This window comes from Salvelinus fontinalis, chromosome 15 (genome assembly GCF_029448725.1).
Source record: "Salvelinus fontinalis isolate EN_2023a chromosome 15, ASM2944872v1, whole genome shotgun sequence".
NCBI lineage: Eukaryota > Metazoa > Chordata > Actinopteri > Salmoniformes > Salmonidae > Salvelinus > Salvelinus fontinalis.
In genome coordinates this window covers 3,708,874-3,727,935 of record NC_074679.1, presented here as the reverse complement: position 1 = coordinate 3,727,935, position 19,062 = coordinate 3,708,874, and the positions used below count along the sequence as shown (strand labels likewise).

Below are 19,062 nucleotides of genomic sequence, written 5' to 3'. Positions count from 1 at the left end.
CCTGTCCATGGGGTGTCCTGGTACATCAAGCTGTCTCACTACAGAAACAGGAGATAGACTAGTGTCCTGTCCATGGGGTGTTCTGTACATCAAGCTGTCTCACTACAGAAACAGGAGATATATTAGTGTCCTGTCCAGGGGGTGTTCTGTACATCAAGCTGTCTCACTACAGAAACAGGAGATAGACTAGTGTCCTGTCCAGGGGGTGGACTGTACATCAAGCTGTCTCACTACAGAAACAGGAGATAGACTAGTGTCCTGTCCATGGGTTTGTAAACATCTGTAAACACCCAGATCCTAAACCTACAAGTTTGGAACGGTTATGGAACTGTACTTAACCATAACAGGACCATGTCCTTCTGCATATTGTTGTTGTCATGCCTCAACATGTCCATCTTGTGGCTGAAATGGGTCTGTGATCATACACCTGGCTGAAATGGGTCACACACCTGGCTGAAATGGGTCATACACCTGGCTGAAATGGGTCATACACCTGTCTGACATGGGTCTGTGATCATACACCTGGCTGAAATGGGTCTGTGATCATACACCTGGCTGAAATGGGTCACACACCTGGCTGAAATGGGTCTGTGGTCATACTCCTGGCTGAAATGGGTCATACACCTGGCTGAAAAGGGTCATACACCTGGCTGAAATGGGTCATACACCTGGCTGAAATGGGTCATACACCTGGCTGAAATGGGCCATACACCTGGCTGAAATGGGTCTGTGATCATACACCTGGCTGAAATGGGGCATACACCTGGCTGACATGGGTCTGTGATCATACTCCTGGCTGAAATGAGTCTGTGGTCATACACCTGGCTGAAATGAGTCATACACCTGGCTGAAATGGGTCATACACCTGGCTGAAATGGGTCATACACCTGGCTGAAATGGGCCATACACCTGGCTGAAATGGGTGTGTGATCATACACCTGGCTGAAATGGGTTTGTGATCATACACCTGGCTGAAATGGGTCATACACCTGGCTGAAATGGGTCATACACCTGGCTGAAATGGGTCATACACCTGGCTGAAATAGGTCACACACCTGGCTGAAATGGGTCACACACCTGGCTGAAATGGGTCATACACCTGGCTGAAATGGGTGTGTGATCATACACCTGGCTGAAATGGGTTTGTGATCATACACCTGGCTGAAATGGGTTTGTGATCATACTCCTGGCTGAAATGGGTCTGTGATCATACACCTGGCTGAAATGGGTCATACACCTGGCTGAAATGGGTCTGTGATCATACTCCTGGCTGAAATGTGTCTGTGATCATACACCTGGCTGAAATGGGTCATACACCTGGCTGAAATGTGTCTGTGATCATACACCTGGCTGAAATGGGTCATACACCTGGCTGAAATGTGTCTGTGATCATACACCTGGCTGAAATGAGTCATACACCTGGCTGAAATGGGTCATACACCTGGCTGAAATGGGTCTGTGATCATACACCTGGCTGAAATGAGTCACACACCTGGCTGAAATGGGTCTGTGATCATACACCTGGCTGAAATGTGTCTGTGATCATACACCTGGCTGAAATGGGTCATACACCTGGCTGAAATGGGTCTGTGATCATACACCTGGCTGAAATGGGTCTGTGATCATACACCTGGCTGAAAGGCCAGTAGCTGTCCTCTGAAAAGAGAAGCAGCAGTAATGGGTCTCTTTGACCGGTACCACGCTGGTGTTCCTTACAATGGTAATGTCATGCCAATGTTACGTAAGAGCTCACTCTCTGTAGAAACATTTTTACGTTCCAAATGGCACCCTGTCCCTTACTTTTGATCAGAGGCCTGGTCTAAAGTAGTGCACTAGATAGGGAATAGTGTGCCCTATGGTCCCTGGTCTAAAATAGTGCACTACATAGGGAATAGGGTGCCGTTCGGGATGCAGTAATCATGTGATTCTGAAGTCTGAGCGACCTGAGATTTGTACTCATGAAAGGGAAAGGGGGATACCTAGTCAGTTATTCAACTGAAATGTGTCTTCCGCATTTAACTCAACCCCTCTGAATCAGAGAGGTGCGGGGGGCTGCCTTAATCGATTGTGTTTAAAGACTATGCTTAAACAAATAATGTTCTGTGGACGTATGGTATGATTGTGAAACATGTTGAGATAATGCATACTGTATTTACAGTGCCCTCAGGAAGTATTCAGACCCCTTGACTTTTTCCACATTTTGTTACGTTACAGCCTTATTCTAAAATTGATTAAATAGTTTTTTTCATCATCAATCTACACACAATACCCCATAATGACATCACAATACCCTATAATGACATCACAATACCCCATAATGACATCACAATACCCCATAATGACATCACAATGCCCCATAATGACATCACAATACCCAATATTGACAAAGCAAAAACAGGTTTTTAGAATTTGTTGCTAATTTATATATATTTTTTAAATATATGAAATATCACATTTACGTAATTATTCAGACCATTTTCTCAGAACTTTGTTGAAGCACGTTTGGCAGCGATTACAGCCTTGAGTCTTCTTGGGTATGACGCTACAAGCTTGGCACACCTGTATTTGGGGAGTTTCTCCCATTCTCCGCAGATCCTCTCAAGCTGGATGGAGAGCGTTGCCGCACAGTTATTTTCAGATCTCTCCAGAGATGTTCGATCGGGTTCAAGTTCAGACTCAAGGACATTCAGAGACTTGTCCCGAAGCCACTCCTGCGTTGTCTTGACTGTGTGCTTAGGGTTGTTGTTCTGTTGGAAGGGAAACCTTCACCCCAGGCTGAGGTCCTGAGCGTTCTGGAGCAGGTTTTCATCAAGGATCTCTGTACTTTGCTTTGTTCATCTTTGCCTTGATCCTGACTCGTCTCTCAGTCCCTGACACTGACAAACATCCCCACAGCATGATGCTGCCACCACCATGCTTCACCGTAGGGATGGTGCCAGGTTTCCTCCAGACGTGACGCTTGTCATTCAGGCCAAATAGTTCAATCTTGGTTTCATCAGACCAGAGAATCTTGTTTCTCATGGTCTGAGAGTCCTTTAGGTACCTTTTGGCAAACTCCAAGCGGGCTGTCATGTTTCTTTTACTGAGTAGTGGCTTCCGTCTGGCCACTCTACCATGAAGGCCTGATTGGTGGAGTACTGCAGAGATGGTTGTTCTTCTGGAAGGTTCTCCCATCTACACAGAGGAACTCTAGAGCTCTGTCAGAGTGACCATCAGGTTCTTGGTCCCCAATTGCTCAGTCTCGGTGGTTCAAAACATCTTCCATTTAAGAATGATGGAGGTCACTGTGTCCTTGGGGACTTTCAATGCTGCAGACATTTTTTGGTACCCTTCCCCAGATCTGTGCCTTGACACAATCCTGTTTCGGGGCTCTACGGACAATTCCTTTGACCTCAAGGCTTGGTTTTTGCTCTGACATGCACTGTCAACTGTGGGACCTTATATAGACAGGTATGTGCCTTTCCAAATCATGTCCAATCAATTGAATTTACCACAGATGGACTCCAATCAAGTTGTAAAAACATCAAGAATGGTCAATGGGAAACAGGATGCACCTGAGCTCAATTTCGAGTCTCATAGCAAAGGGTCTGAATACTTATGTAAGTAAGGTATTTCCTTTTTTAAAATTTGTAATACATTTGCAAAAATCTCTAAAAACCTGTTTGCTTTGTCATTATGAGATATTGTGTGTAGATTGCTGAGGATTTATAAAAAAATATATAATCCATTTTAGAATAAGGCTGTAATGTAACAAAAAGTGGAAAAAGTCAAGGGGTCTGAATACTTTCCCGAAGGCAAATCCCATTCTGCCTGTAGTTTGGTGTAGTCGTCGTCGTTGGTCTCTGGCCAAGAGGAAATGCCTGTAGAATGGAAAAAGCCTATGACTTTGTCATTTAAATTTGTAATCTATTCTCTGTGCCTGTGGATATCTTCCTATTATAACTCCTTATCAGGACAGTGTGTAAAGAACAAAACGTACGTCTGCCAAGTCATGAAACAACGTTGTTCTTTGTTGATCTATTGCAGGCTGTTGGCATATTGAGGAACATGCCAATATTGATATATTGATGGAGCCTCTCCGGGGTTGCATAATCTGGGAGTGGGGAATTTTTTTGAGAAGTTTTAGGGAAACAGAAACTGGAGGTGAAAGGTTTATTGGAAAAAGCCATCAGGCTGGGGTTGGGATGGATGGTGGAATTGTGAGGCCTGGAAAGTAGGTCAAACCTCAAATAATTCAGGGGAGAAAGAGAGAGAGGCACAGAGAGAGAGACACAGAGAGAGAGAGACACAGAGAGAGAGAGAGAGAGACACACAGAGAGAGAGAGAGAGAGACACAGAGAGAGAGAGACACAGAGAGAGAGGCACAGAGAGAGAAAGAGAGACACAGAGAGAGAGACACAGAGAGAGAGGCACAGAGAGAGAGACCCAGAGAGAGAGAGAGAGAGACACAGAGAGAGAGAGACACAGAGAGAGAGACACAGAGAGAGAGAGACACAGAGAGAGAGAGACACAGAGAGAGAGAGACACAGAGAGAGAGACACAGAGAGAGAGACACAGAGAGAGAGAGACACAGAGAGAGAGAGACACAGAGAGAGAGACACAGAGAGAGAGAGACACAGAGAGAGAGACACAGAGAGAGAGACACAGAGAGAGAGACACAGAGAGAGAGGCACAGAGAGAGACACACAGAGAGAGACACAGAGAGAGAGGCACAGAGAGAGACACACAGAGAGAGAGACACAGAGAGACACATAGAGAGAGAGAGAGACAATATTAGAGACACATATTTCCATCAGATTACACAGATCCACAAAGAATTTGAAACAAACCCAATTTTGATAAACTCCCATATCTACTGGGTGAAATATCCCAGTGTGTTATCACAGCAGCAAGATTTGTGACCTGTTGCCACAAGAAAAGGGCAACCAGTGAAGAACAAACACCATTGTAAATACAACCCATATTAATGTTTATTTATTTTCCCTTTTTGTACTTTAACTATTTGCACATCGTTACAACACCGTATACAGACATAATATGACATTGGAATGTCTTTATTCTTTTATAACTTCTGTGATTGTAATATTTACTGTTCATTTGAATTGTTTTTATTTCACTTTTGTTTATTATCTACTTCACTTGCTTTGGCAATGTAAACATATGTTTCACATGCCAATAAAGACGTTGAATTTTTTATATTTTTTTATTTTACCGTTATTTTACCAGGTAAGTTGACTGAGAACACGTTCTCATTTGCAGCAACGACCTGGGGAATAGTTACGGTGGAGAGGAGGGGGATGAATGAGACAATTGTAAACTGGGGATTATTAGGTGACCATGATGGTTTGAGGGCCAGATTGGGAATTTAGCCAGGACACCGGGGTTAACACCCCTACTCTTACGATAAGTGCCATGGGATCTTTAATGACCTCAGAGAGTCAGGACACCCGTTTAACGTCCCATCCGAAAGACAGCACCCTACACAGGGCAGTGTCCCCAATCACTGCCCTGGGGCATTGGGATATTTTTTAGACCAGAGGAAAGAGTGCCTCCTACTGGCCCTCCAACACCACTTCCAGCAGCATCTGTTCTCCCATCCAGGGACTGACCAGGACCAACCCTGCTTGACAGAGAGAGAGAGACATAGAGAGATAGCGAGAGAGAAAGTGAGAGAGAGAGAGACAGACAGCGAGAGAGAGACAGAGACAACGAGAGAGAGAGAGAGAGAGACAGAGACAACGAGAGAGAGAGAGGGAGAGGGGGGGAGGGAGAGAGAGAGGGAGAGTAGTAGTAGGATTCGATCTTTATCCTGTATTGACGTTTTGACTGTTTGATGGTCGTAGCAGGATTTCATAAAAGCGTCAGGATTACTGTCCCTCTCCTTTACTGTCCCTCTCCTTTACTATCCCTCTCCTTTACTGTCCCTCTCCTTTACTGTCCCTCTCCTTTACTGTCCCGCTCCTTTACTGTCCCTCTCCTTTACTGTCCCGCTCCTTTACTGTCCCGCTCCTTTACTGTCCCTCTCCTTTACTGTCCCTCTCCTTTACTGTCCCGCTCCTTTACTGTCCCAATCCTTTACTGTCCCGCTTCTTTACTGTCCCTCTCCTTTACTGTCCCACTCCTTTACTGTCCCTCTCCTTTACTCTCCCTCTCCTTTACTGTCCCGCTCCTTTACTGTCCCTCTCCTTTACTGTCCCGCTTCTTTACTGTCCCTCTCCTTTACTGTCCCGCTCCTTTACTGTCCCTCTCCTTTACTGTCCCGCTTCTTTACTGTCCCTCTCCTTTACTGTCCCGCTCCTTTACTGTCCCGCTCCTTTACTGTCCCTCTCCTTTACTGTCCCTCTCCTTTACTGTCCCTCTCCTTTACTGTCCCGCTCCTTTACTGTCCCTCTCCTTTACTGTCCCTCTCCTTTACTGTCCCGCTCCTTTACTGTCCCTCTCCTTTACTGTCCCTCTCCTTTACTGTCCCGCTTCGTTACTGTCCCTCTCCTTTACTGTCCCTCTCCTTTACTGTCCCTCTCCTTTACTGTCCCTCTCCTTTACTGTCCCGCTCCTTTACTGTCCCGCTTCTTTACTGTCCCTCTCCTTTACTGTCCCACTCCTTTACTGTCCCTCTCCTTTACTGTCCCTCTCCTTTACTGTCCCTCTCCTTTACTGTCCCGCTCCTTTACTGTCCCTCTTCTTTACTGTCCCTCTCCTTTACTGTCCCTCTCCTTTACTGTCCCGCTCCTTTACTGTCCCTCTCCTTTACTGTCCCTCTCCTTTACTGTCCCGCTCCTTTACTGTCCCTCTCCTTTACTGTCCCTCTCCTTTACTGTCCCGCTTCGTTACTGTCCCTCTCCTTTACTGTCCCTCTCCTTTACTGTCCCTCTCCTTTACTGTCCCTCTCCTTTACTGTCCCACTCCTTTACTGTCCCGCTTCTTTACTGTCCCTCTCCTTTACTGTCCCTCTCCTTTACTGTCCCTCTCCTTTACTGTCCCTCTCCTTTACTGTCCCCCTCCTTTACTGTCCCTCTCCTTTACTGTCCCTCTCCTTTACTGTCCCGCTTCGTTACTGTCCCTCTCCTTTACTGTCCCGCTTCGTTACTGTCCCGCTCCTTTACTGTCCCGCTCCTTTACTGTCCCGCTTCGTTACTGTCCCTCTCCTTTACTGTCCCTCTCCTTTACTGTCCCTCTCCTTTACTGTCCCTCTCCTTTACTGTCCCTCTCCTTTACTGTCCCGCTCCTTTACTGTCCCTCTCCTTTACTGTCCCTCTCCTTTACTGTCCCTCTCCTTTACTGTCCCGCTCCTTTACTGTCCCTCTCCTTTACTGTCCCTGTCCTTTACTGTCCCTCTCCTTTACTGTCCCTCTCCTTTACTGTCCTGCTTCGTTACTGTCCCTCTCCTTTACTGTCCCTCTCCTTTACTGTCCCTCTCCGTTACTGTCCCTCTCCTTTACTGTCCCGCTCCTTTACTGTCCCGCTTCGTTACTGTCCCGCTCCTTTACTGTCCCTCTCCTTTACTGTCCCTCTCCTTTACTCTCCCTCTCCTTTACTGTCCCTCTCCTTTACTGTCCCTCTCATTTACTGTCCCTCTCCTTTACTGTCCCTCTCCTTTACTGTCCCTCTCCTTTACTGTCCCGCTCCTTTACTGTCCCTCTCCTTTACTGTCCCTCTCCTTTACTGTCCCTCTCCTTTACTGTCCCTGTCCTTTACTGTCCCTCTCCTTTACTGTCCCTCTCCTTTACTCTCCCGCTCCTTTACTGTCCCTCTCCTTTACTGTCCCTCTCCTTTACTGTCCCGCTCCTTTACTGTCCCTCTCCTTTACTGTCCCTCTCCTTTACTGTCCCTCTCCTTTACTGTCCCTCTCCTTTACTGTCCCGCTTCGTTACTGTCCCTCTCCTTTACTGTCCCTCTCCTTTACTGTCCCTCTCCTTTACTGTCCCTCTCCTTTACTGTCCCGCTTCGTTACTGTCCCTCTCCTTTACTGTCCCTCTCCTTTACTGTCCCTCTCCTTGAAAGAGTTTTAGCCTTTACTGTCCCTCTCCTTTACTGTCCCTCTCCTTTACTGTCCCTCTCCTTTACTGTCCCGCTCCTTTACTGTCCCTCTCCTTTACTGTCCCTCTCCTTTACTGTCCCTCTCCTTTACTCTCCCGCTCCTTTACTGTCCCTCTCCTTTACTGTCCCTCTCCTTTACTGTCCCTCTCCTTTACTGTCCCTCTCCTTTACTGTCCCGCTCCTTTACTGTCCCGCTCCTTTACTGTCCCTCTCCTTTACTGTCCCTCTCCTTTACTGTCCCTCTCCTTTACTATCCCTCTCCTTTACTGTCCCTCTCCTTTACTGTCCCTTTCCTTTACTGTCCCTCTCCTTTACTGTCCCGCTTCGTTACTGTCCCTCTCCTTTACTGTCCCTCTCCTTTACTGTCCCGCTTCGTTACTGTCCCTCTCCTTTACTGTCCCTCTCCTTTACTGTCCCGCTCCTTTACTGTCCCTCTCCTTGACTGTCCCGCTTCGTTACTGTCCCTCTCCTTTACTGTCCCGCTTCGTTACTGTCCCGCTCCTTTACTGTCCCTCTCCTTTACTGTCCCGCTTCGTTACTGTCCCTCTCCTTTACTGTCCCTCTCCTTTACTGTCCCGCTCCTTTACTGTCCCTCTCCTTTACTGTCCCTCTCCTTTACTGTCCCTCTCCTTTACTGTCCCGCTCCTTTACTGTCCCTCTCCTTTACTGTCCCTGTCCTTTACTGTCCCTCTCCTTTACTGTCCCTCTCCTTTACTGTCCCGCTTCGTTACTGTCCCTCTCCTTTACTGTCCCTCTCCTTTACTGTCCCTCTCCGTTACTGTCCCTCTCCTTTACTGTCCCTCTCCTTTACTGTCCCGCTTCGTTACTGTCCCGCTCCTTTACTGTCCCTCTCCTTTACTGTCCCTCTCCTTTACTCTCCCTCTCCTTTACTGTCCCTCTCCTTTACTGTCCCTCTCCTTTACTGTCCCTCCCCTTTACTGTCCCACTCATTTACTGTCCCTCTCCTTTACTGTCCCTCTCCTTTACTGTCCCGCTTCTTTACTGTCCCTCTCCTTTACTGTCCCTCTCCTTTACTGTCCCTCTCCTTTACTGTCCCTGTCCTTTACTGTCCCTCTCCTTTACTGTCCCTCTCCTTTACTCTCCCGCTCCTTTACTGTCCCTCTCCTTTACTGTCCCTCTCCTTTACTGTCCCGCTCCTTTACTGTCCCGCTCCTTTACTGTCCCTCTCCTTTACTGTCCCTCTCCTTTACTGTCCCTCTCCTTTACTATCCCTCTCCATTACTGTCCCTCTCCTTTACTGTCCCTCTCCTTTACTGTCCCTCTCCTTTACTGTCCCGCTTCGTTACTGTCCCTCTCCTTTACTGTCCCTCTCCTTTACTGTCCCTCTCCTTGAAAGAGTTTTAGCCTTTACTGTCCCTCTCCTTTACTGTCCCTCTCCTTTACTCTCCCTCTCCTTTACTGTCCCTCTCCTTTACTGTCCCGCTTCGTTACTGTCCCTCTCCTTTACTGTCCCTCTCCTTTACTGTCCCTCTCCTTTACTGTCCCTCTCCTTGAAAGAGTTTTAGCCTTTACTGTCCCTCTCCTTTACTGTCCCTCTCCTTTACTGTCCCTCTCCTTTACTGTCCCGCTTCGTTACTGTCCCTCTCCTTTACTGTCCCTCTCCTTTACTGTCCCTCTCCTTTACTGTCCCTCTCCTTGAAAGAGTTTTAGCCTTTACTGTCCCTCTCCTTTACTGTCCCTCTCCTTTACTGTCCCTCTCCTTTACTGTCCCTCTCCTTTACTGTCCCTCTCCTTGAAAGAGTTTTAGCCTTTACTGTCCCTCTCCTTTACTGTCCCTCTCCTTTACTGTCCCTCTCCTTTACTGTCCCTCTCCTTTACTGTCCCTCTCCTTTACTGTCCCTCTCCTTTACTGTCCCGCTCCTTTACTGTCCCTCTCCTTTACTGTCCCTTTCATTTACTGTCCCGCTCCTTGAAAGAGTTTTAGCCTTTACTGTCCCTCTCCTTTACTGTCCCTCTCCTTTACTGTCCCTCTCCTTTACTGTCCCGCTCCTTTACTGTCCCTCTCCTTTACTGTCCCTCTCCTTTACTGTCCCTCTCCTTTACTGTCCCTCTCCTTTACTGTCCCGCTCCTTTACTGTCCCTCTCCTTTACTGTCCCTCTCCTTTACTGTCCCGCTCCTTTACTGTCCCTCTCCTTTACTGTCCCTCTCCTTTACTGTCCCGCTCCTTTACTGTCCCGCTCCTTTACTGTCCCTCTCCTTTACTGTCCCTCTCCTTTACTGTCCCGCTCCTTTACTGTCCCTCTCCTTTACTGTCCCTCTCCTTTACTGTCCCTCTCCTTTACTGTCCCTCTCCTTTACTGTCCCTCTCCTTGAAAGAGTTTTAGCCTTTACTGTCCTGGTCCTTGTGTGCTAGCGAAACAGTCCTGTAGCTTAGCGTCCGCTTCATTGGACCACTTCTGTGTCGAGCGTGTCGCTGGTACTTCCTGTTTTAGTTTTGTGCTTGTAAGCAGGAATCAGGAGGATAGAGTTATGGTCAGATTTGCCAAATGGAAGGGCCTCCCGAGTTGCGCTGTGGTCTAAGGCACTGCATCGCAGTGCTAGCTGTGCCACTAGAGATCTTGGTTCGAGTCCAGGCTCTGTCGCAGCCGGCGGCGTCCGGGAGACCAATGAGGCGGCGCACAATTGGCCCAGCGTCGTCCGGGTTAGGAGAGGGTTAAATAGTGACTCCAGTGGCGGGCTGGGCGCAGTGCACGCTGACACGGTCGCCAGGTATACGGGGTTTCCTCTGACACATTGGTGCGGCTGTCTTCTGGACATTATGTCAAGAAGTAGTGCGGCTTGGCTGAGTTGAGTTTCGGAGGACGCGCGGCGCTTGACCTTTGCCTCTCCCGAGTCCGTACGGGAGTTGCAGCGATGGGACGAGACTTTAACTATCAATTGGATACCACGAAAAAGGGGTAAAGAATGTTTTATAATAAAAACAAAAATAAGATTTGCCAAATGGAGGGCGAGTGAGAGCTTTGTATGCATCTCTGTGTGTGGAGTAAAGGTCATCTAGTGTTTTTTTTTCACCTCTAGTTGCACAGGTAAACATACTGGTGAAAATGAGGTCAGACAGATTTCAGTTTCCCTGCATTAAAGTCCACGGCCACTAGGACGGCGCCTCTGAATGAACTTTTTCTTGTTTACTTCTGGCCAGAAACAGCTCGTTGAGTGTGGTGTTAGTGCCAGCATCATTTTGTGGTGGTAAATAGAAGGCTATGAAGAATATAGATACAAACTCTCTTGGTTGGTAGTGTGGTCTACAGCTCTTCGACCCCTGGAACGGCGTCTCCTCCTCACACGAATTATGGGGGTTTGGGCCTGGTTTGGGAGGAAAGGGAAAGGGAAAGGGGGATACCTTGTCAGTTGTACAACTGAATGCCTTCAACTGAACTGTGACTTCCCCATTTAACCCAACCCCTCAATCAGAGAGGTGCAGGGGGGCTGCCTTAATCGACATCCACGTCTTCGGCACCTGGGGAACAGTGGGTCAACTGCCTTGCTCAGGGGCAGAACTAGAGATTTTTACCTTGCCAGCTCGAGGATTCGATCTAGCAACCTTTCGGTTACTCGTCCAATGTTCTAAGAGCAGTATATCCTTCGGGTCAGACTCATTAAAGAAAAAATACATAGAATTGCTATTCTGACTGGTCATAAGGGCTCCCGAGTGGCGCAGCGGTCTAAGGCACTGCACCTCAGTGCTAGAGGCATCACTACAGACCCTGGTTCGATCCCGGGCTGTATACCAACCGGCCGTGATCGGGAGTCCCATAGGGCTGCGCAAAATTGGTCTAGCGTCGTCCGGGTTAGCAGAGGGTTTGGCCGGGGTTGGCCATCATTGTAAAGTAAGATTTTGTTCTTAACTGACTTGCCTGGTTAAATAAATAAAATAAAATATGGAGAGTGGTACTCAGTGATGTGTCGTGTTGGATTTCCCCCAACATAATGCTTTGTATTTATTTATTTTAACCTTTATTTAACTTGGCAAGTCAGTTAAGAACAAATTCTTATTTACAATGACAGCCTAGGAACAGTGGGTTAACTGCCTTGTTCAGGGGCAGAACGACAGATTTGTACCTTGTCAGCTCGGGGATTTGAACTGCAACCTTTCGGTTACTAGTCCAACGCTCTAACCACTAGGCTACCCTGCCGCCCATATTCAGGACATAAAGTACATTTCTTTTCCACAATTTTTTCAGTTTTACTTTAGTCAATTAGGTTAGTATTGTGGAGTAACTAGATGTTGTTGATCCATCCTCAGTTTTCCCCTATTTCTCCAGTTTTCTCCAGCCATTAAACTCTGTAACTGTTTTAAAGTCACCATTGGCCTCATGGTGAAATCCCTGAGCTGTTTCCTTCCTCTCCTGCAACTGAGTTAGGCCTGTATCTTTGTAGTGACTGGGTGCATTGATACACCATACAAAGCATAATTAATAACTTCACCATGCTCAAAGGGATATTCAATGCCTGTTTTTTTTTTTTAAATCTACCAATAGGTGCCCCTATTTGTGAGGCATTGGAAAACCTCCCTGGTCTTTGTGGTTAAATCTGTGTTTGAAATTCACTGCTTGACTGAAGGACCATACAGTTAATTGTGTGTGTTGAGTACAGAGATGAGATAGTCATTCAAAAATCATCTTCATTATTATTGCACACAGTGTGAGTCCATGGGACTTATTATTTGACTTGTTAAGCAAATGTTTACTCCTGAACTTATTTAGGCTTGCCATAACAAAGGGGGTTCAATACTTATTGACTCAAGACATTTCATCCTTTCATTTGTATTAATTTGTAGATATAATTCCACTTGATGGGGTAGCGTGTGAAGGCCAGTGGGTGTGAATAGTTCCTGAAGGCACTGTAGCTACCTAACCAAGTACAGCCATCTGGGAGAGGGACCAGAATGTTCAGCAACATGATGTTGTTTTGAACTGTGGAAACGTTTACCTACTGTCTCCAGCGTCTGATGTTCTCACTCCTTCTCCAGGTGTGTCACGCTGAGCTGCACCTGGCCACCTGCTTCCAGCCTGTTAACGGACGTATCCAACTGCAGGTCCTCGCTGCCCAGAACCTCCCTGTTCCACTCAGCCAGGGTAGGGGTCTACATAGTCTGTTATATATCTGTTATAACCTCCCTGCTCCACTCAGCCAGGGTAGGGGTCTACATAGTCTGTTATATATCTGTTATAACCTCCCTGTTCCCCTCAGCCAGGGTAGGGGTCTACATAGTCTGTTATAACCTCCCTGTTCCACTCAGCCAGGGTAGGGGTCTACATAGTCTGTTATATATCTGTTATAACCTCGCTGTTCCACTCAGCCAGGGTAGGTGTCTACATAGTCTGTTATATATCTGTTATAACCTCCCTGTTCCACTCAGCCAGGGTAGGGGTCTACACAGTCTGTTATATATCTGTTATAACCTTCCTGTTCCACTCAGCCAGGGTAGGGGTCTACAGAGTCTGTTATAACCTCCCTGTTCCACTCAGCCAGGGTAGGGGTCTACATAGTCTGTTATATATCTGTTATAACCTCCCTGCTCCACTCAGCCAGGGTAGGGGTCTACATAGTCTGTTATATATCTGTTATAACCTCCCTGCTCCACTCAGCCAGGGTAGGGGTCTACATAGTCTGTTATATATCTGTTATAACCTCCCAGCTCCACTCAGCCAGGGTAGGGGTCTACATAGCCGGTTATATATCTGTTATAACCTCCCTGTTCCACTCAGCCAGGGTAGGGGTCTACATAGTCTGTTATAACCTCCCTGTTCCACTCAGCCAGGGTAGGGGTCTACATAGTCTGTTATATATATGTTATAACCTCCCTGTTCCACTCAGCCAGGGTAGGGGTCTACAGAGTCTGTTATATATCTGTTATAACCTTCCTGTTCCACTCAGCCAGGGTAGGGGTCTACATAGTCTGTTATATATCTGTTATAACCTCCCTGTTCCACTCAGCCAGGGTAGGGGTCTACATAGTCTGTTATATATCTGTTATAACCTCCCAGCTCCACTCAGCCAGGGTAGGGGGTCTACATAGTCTGTTATATATCTGTTATAACCTTCCTGTTCCACTCAGCCAGGGTAGGGGTCTACATAGTATGTTATAACCTCCCTGTTCCACTCAGCCAGGGTAGGGGTCTACATAGTCTGTTATATATCTGTTATAACCTTCCTGTTCCACTCAGCCAGGGTAGGGGTCTACATAGTCTGTTATATATCTGTTATAACCTCCCAGCTCCACTCAGCCAGGGTAGGGGGTCTACATAGTCTGTTATATATCTGTTATAACCTCCCTGTTCCACTCAGCCAGGGTAGGGGTCTACATAGTCTGTTATATATCTGTTATAACCTCCCAGCTCCACTCAGCCAGGGTAGGGGGTCTACATAGTCTGTTATATATCTGTTATAACCTTCCTGTTCCACTCAGCCAGGGTAGGGGTCTACATAGTATGTTATAACCTCCCTGTTCCACTCAGCCAGGGTAGGGGTCTACATAGTCTGTTATATATCTGTTATAACCTTCCTGTTCCACTCAGCCAGGGTAGGGGTCTACATAGTCTGTTATAACCTCCCTGTTCCACTCAGCCAGGGTAGGGGTCTACAGAGTCTGTTATATATCTGTTATAACCTTCCTGTTCCACTCAGCCAGGGTAGGGGTCTACATAGTCTGTTATAACCTCCCTGTTCCACTCAGCCAGGGTAGGGGTCTACATAGTCTGTTATATATCTGTTATAACCTCCCTGCTCCACTCAGCCAGGGTAGGGGTCTACATAGTCTGTTATATATCTGTTATGACCTCCCTGCTCCACTCAGCCAGGGTAGGGGTCTACATAGTCTGTTATAACCTCCCTGTTCCACTCAGCCAGGGTAGGGGGTCTACTTAGTTGGTTATATACCTGTTATAACCTTCCTGTTCCACTCAGCCAGGGTAGGGGTCTACATAGTCGGTTATATATCTGTTATAACCTCCCAGCTCCACTCAGCCAGGGTAGGGGTCTACATAGTCTGATATATACCTGTTATAACCTCCCAGCTCCACTCAGCCAGGGTAGGGGTCTACATAGTCTGATATATACCTGTTATAACCTCCCAGCTCCACTCAGCCAGGGTAGGGGTCTACATAGTATGTTATATATCTGTTATAACCTCCCAGCTCCACTCAGCCAGGGTAGGGGTCTACATAGTCTGTTATATATCTGTTATAACCTCCCTGTTCCACTCAGCCAGGGTAGGGGTCTACATAGTCTGATCCCAACATGTATTATATGTACTAATAGGAAGAAGTACCCTATATGACCAAAAGTATGGGGTTGAGGTCAGGGCTCTGTGCAGGCCTGTCAACTTCTTCTACACCGATATCGTCAAACCAGTTCTGTATGGACCTCGCTTTGTGCACCGGGGCATTGTCATGCTGAAACAGGAAAGGACCTTCCCCAAACTGTTGCCATAACGTTTGAAGCACAGAATTGTCTAGAATGTCATTGTATGCTGTAGTGTTAAGATTTCCCTTTTCTGGAACTGAGGGGCCCAAACCATGAAAAACAGCCCCAGACCATTATTCCTCCTACACCAAATGACATTTAGCATTATGTATTGGGGCAGGTAGCGTTCTCCTGGCATCCGCCAAACCTAGATTAATCCGTCGGACTACCATTACATTACATTTACATTTAAGTCATTTAGCAGACGCTCTTATCCAGAGCGACTTACAAATTGGTGCATTCACCTTATGACATCCATACCAGATGGTGAAGTGTGATTCATCACTCCAGAGAACAAGTTTCCACTGCTCCAGAGTCCAATGGCGGCGAGCTTTTCACCACTCCGGCCAACGCTTGGCATTGCGCATGGTGATCTTATGCTTGTGTGCGGCAGCTCGGCCATGGAAACCCATCTCATTAAGCCCCCGACGAACAGTTTTTGTGCTGACGTTGCTTCCAGAGGCAGTTTGGAACTCAGTAGTAAGTGTTGCAACCGAGGACTGATGATTTCTACACCCTAAGTGTTTCAGCATTCGGTGGTTCCGTTCTTTGAGCTTGTGTGGCCTACCACTTCACGGCTGAGCCGTTGTTGCTCCTAGAAATTTCCACTTCACAGGGCAGAAATTTGACAAACTGACTTGTTGGAAAGCTATATTGAAAGTCACTGAGCTCTTCAGTAAGGCCAGTCTACTACCAATGTTTGTCTATGGAGATTGCATGGCTGTGTGCTCGATTTTATACACCTGTCAGTAACATGTGTGGCTGAAACGGGCCAAATCCACTAATTGAAGGAGTGTCCACATACTTTTGTATATATAGTGTATGTCATTCTTTGTAACAGAGAAAATGTGTTTTAATGAACAGGATGTGGATATTTAACCGGTTTGAAAATTGGTTAAGGTTAGGTTTAGGGTGAGTTAGAGAGCTTCAACTTGGAACCATTTTAAAATCTGCCAGTTGTATACACACAGTCTACTAAGTAACCATTTCCCCTTGTGCTTCCCTTGTCCATCAACCAGCGTTCTTTGTGAAGGTAGAGATGCACCTGCCGGGCAGGATGGTGATGAAGAAGAAGACTCACGCCCTGAAGTCCTCCGGAGGTCAGCTGACCTGGACTGAGTCTTTCTACTTCCCCTTATCTCTGGACCAGGACTTCCTGCTGTCAGTCAAATTCTACAGCCGCAGTCATGTCAGACGGAAACGCTACCTAGGACAGGTGAGACGAAGGCCCTAGTTGCTCTATTCAATCCAAATAGCGGAAGTTCAGCTTTACGGCATGATTGAAATTTAAAGGCGATATTCCAACTTTAGCAGAGACTGCATTCATGGTAAACGCTGCAATCTGAAATTACTTTTACGTTTCTATCGCGGAATCTGTAACGCTTCAGCTTTCCAGATTAAATAGAGACCCTAGATTTAATCAGATCAAGCATTAACCGGCGATAGCCGACACCTGCATAGCTGATCGTTGTCTGTATGTAGCCTCGCTACTTTTATAGCCCCGCTACTGTATATAGCCTGTCTTTTTACTGTTGTTTTATTTCTTTACCTACCTATTGTTCACCTAATACCTTTTTTTGCACTATTGGTTAGAGCCTGTAAGTAAGCATTTCACTGTAAGGTCTACACCTGTTGTATTTGGCGCACGTGACAAATAAACTTTGATTTGATTAGATGTTTTGGCGGTGTCGGAGATGTCAATATCGGTGAGCAGTTGCTCTTGTGATCATTGTCATGAAGCCACACCCGTCTCACTTGAGCTAGAAGTTTAGAACGAGAAAGTGTAGGCTATATAGAATTAATGACATTGAAATTGAAAAATCAATAAAACAAAAATAATATATGAATATTTCATCATTTCTATCAGCCTAATCAAGGTGTGGATTACAAGGCTACATAAGGATTTCTCTCAATGCGACTTCGTGCAGCCAATTGCAAATGTCTGCTTAAGGTGTAATGCCAGGGGCTGTTGTGGATTTGACACTCACTTCCACCTGTTACGTTCCCAACAAGACAAACTCAAAATGTTGCTCACAACAAAGGCAACTAACCAACAAAACACTTTGACAACCAAAACAGGAAGGGGTACTGAAAGACACCCATGAGGGCCTCCACTGAAAGTTGACAAGCAACTAGGAAATGTGCCGACTAAATGTGCCTAGGGAAGGGAGAAGAAAATCCCACAACAATAGAAACCACATTTAAAGGAAATAGAAAACCCCACACTAATTAAGGATAGAGAGTCAATAGAAACCACATTTAAAGGAAATAGAAAACCCCACACTAATTAAGGATAGAGAGTCAATAGAAACTTGATCTAAAGGAAACAGGGAACAACACACATAAAAGGCTTTGTTTCAGAACTTAGATAACGAGAGCCAACAAAAGGTGTTACTCTCTCAAGAACTGACTGATGCACGGACCAGCAGGTCTTAAATACCAGCTGGGCTGACTGATGCACAGACCAGCAGGTCTTAAATACCAGCTGGGCTGACTGATGCACAGACCAGCAGGTCTGAAATACCAGCTGGTCTGACTGATGCACAGACCAGCAGGTCTGAAATACCAGCTGGTCTGACTGATGCACAGACCAGCAGGTCTTAAATACCAGCTGGGCTGACTGATGCACAGACCAGCAGGTCTGAAATACCAGCTGGGCTGACTGATGCACAGGCCAGCAGGTCTGAAATACCAGCTGGGCTGACTGATGCACAGACCAGCAGGTATGAAATACCAGCTGGGCTGACTGATGCACAGACCAGCAGGTATGAAATACCAGCTGGGCTGACTGATGCACAGGTGAGAAGGTCCTAAATTGAGTTCTAAGATTAGAGGCCAGTTCCATAACTTTCATAACTGCTCCTACAGGTTCACCTTGGCTTCGACAGCCCGACACAGGAAGCAGCGGAGCAATGGAGGGACACCATGTCTCACCCTGAGAAGGTGGTGGCTGTATGGCACAGACTCAACGGATTCTGACACACCTGTATAAATTCACACAGTGTCCCTAAAGGAGTTGACAGCCTCACCTGTACCGCCACCCAGTGGTGTAAAGTACTTAAGTAATAATACTTTAAAGTACTACATGAGACGTTTTTGAAGGTATCTGTACTTTACTTTACTATTTATATGTTTGCCAACTTTTACTTTTACTTCACTACATTCCTAAAGAAAATAATGACCTTGTATTATTTTGTAAATAAAGTATCTAACACATTTATGTTGCATAGACTTGTTTTTGTGTAGTGTCCTATGTTGTATGTTCAGTTGATATAATATAATATTTTAGATGACAGATATTTGGCGGCAGGTAGCCTAGTGGTTAGAGCATTGGGCCAGTAACCGAAATGTTGCTAGTTCGAATCCCCGAGCTGACAAGGTAAAAAAAAAACTGTCGTTCTGCCCCCTGAACAAGGCAGTTAACCCCACTGTTCCCCAGTAGGCCGTCATTGTAAATAAGAATTTGTTCTTAACTGACTTGCCTTGTTAAATAAAGATTAAATAAAAAATGTATAAAGTTCTGTTGCATGAATTGCTAG

At 46.4% G+C, this 19,062-nt stretch overlaps 1 protein-coding gene across 1 annotated transcript in view; it reads left to right on the top strand.

The window, feature by feature from the left end:
* The window catches only part of LOC129811281 (tandem C2 domains nuclear protein-like), a 41,617-nt gene extending 22,874 nt beyond the window's left edge, over positions 1-18,743 (top strand). The window contains exons 10-12 of the mRNA XM_055862456.1: positions 13,029-13,134; positions 16,543-16,739; positions 18,392-18,743. Coding sequence (XP_055718431.1) covers positions 13,029-13,134; positions 16,543-16,739; positions 18,392-18,502 — 414 coding nt within the window. The 3' untranslated portion in view covers positions 18,503-18,743. The remainder of the gene's footprint in view (positions 1-13,028; positions 13,135-16,542; positions 16,740-18,391) is intronic.
* Positions 18,744-19,062: the final 319 nt, after the last annotated feature.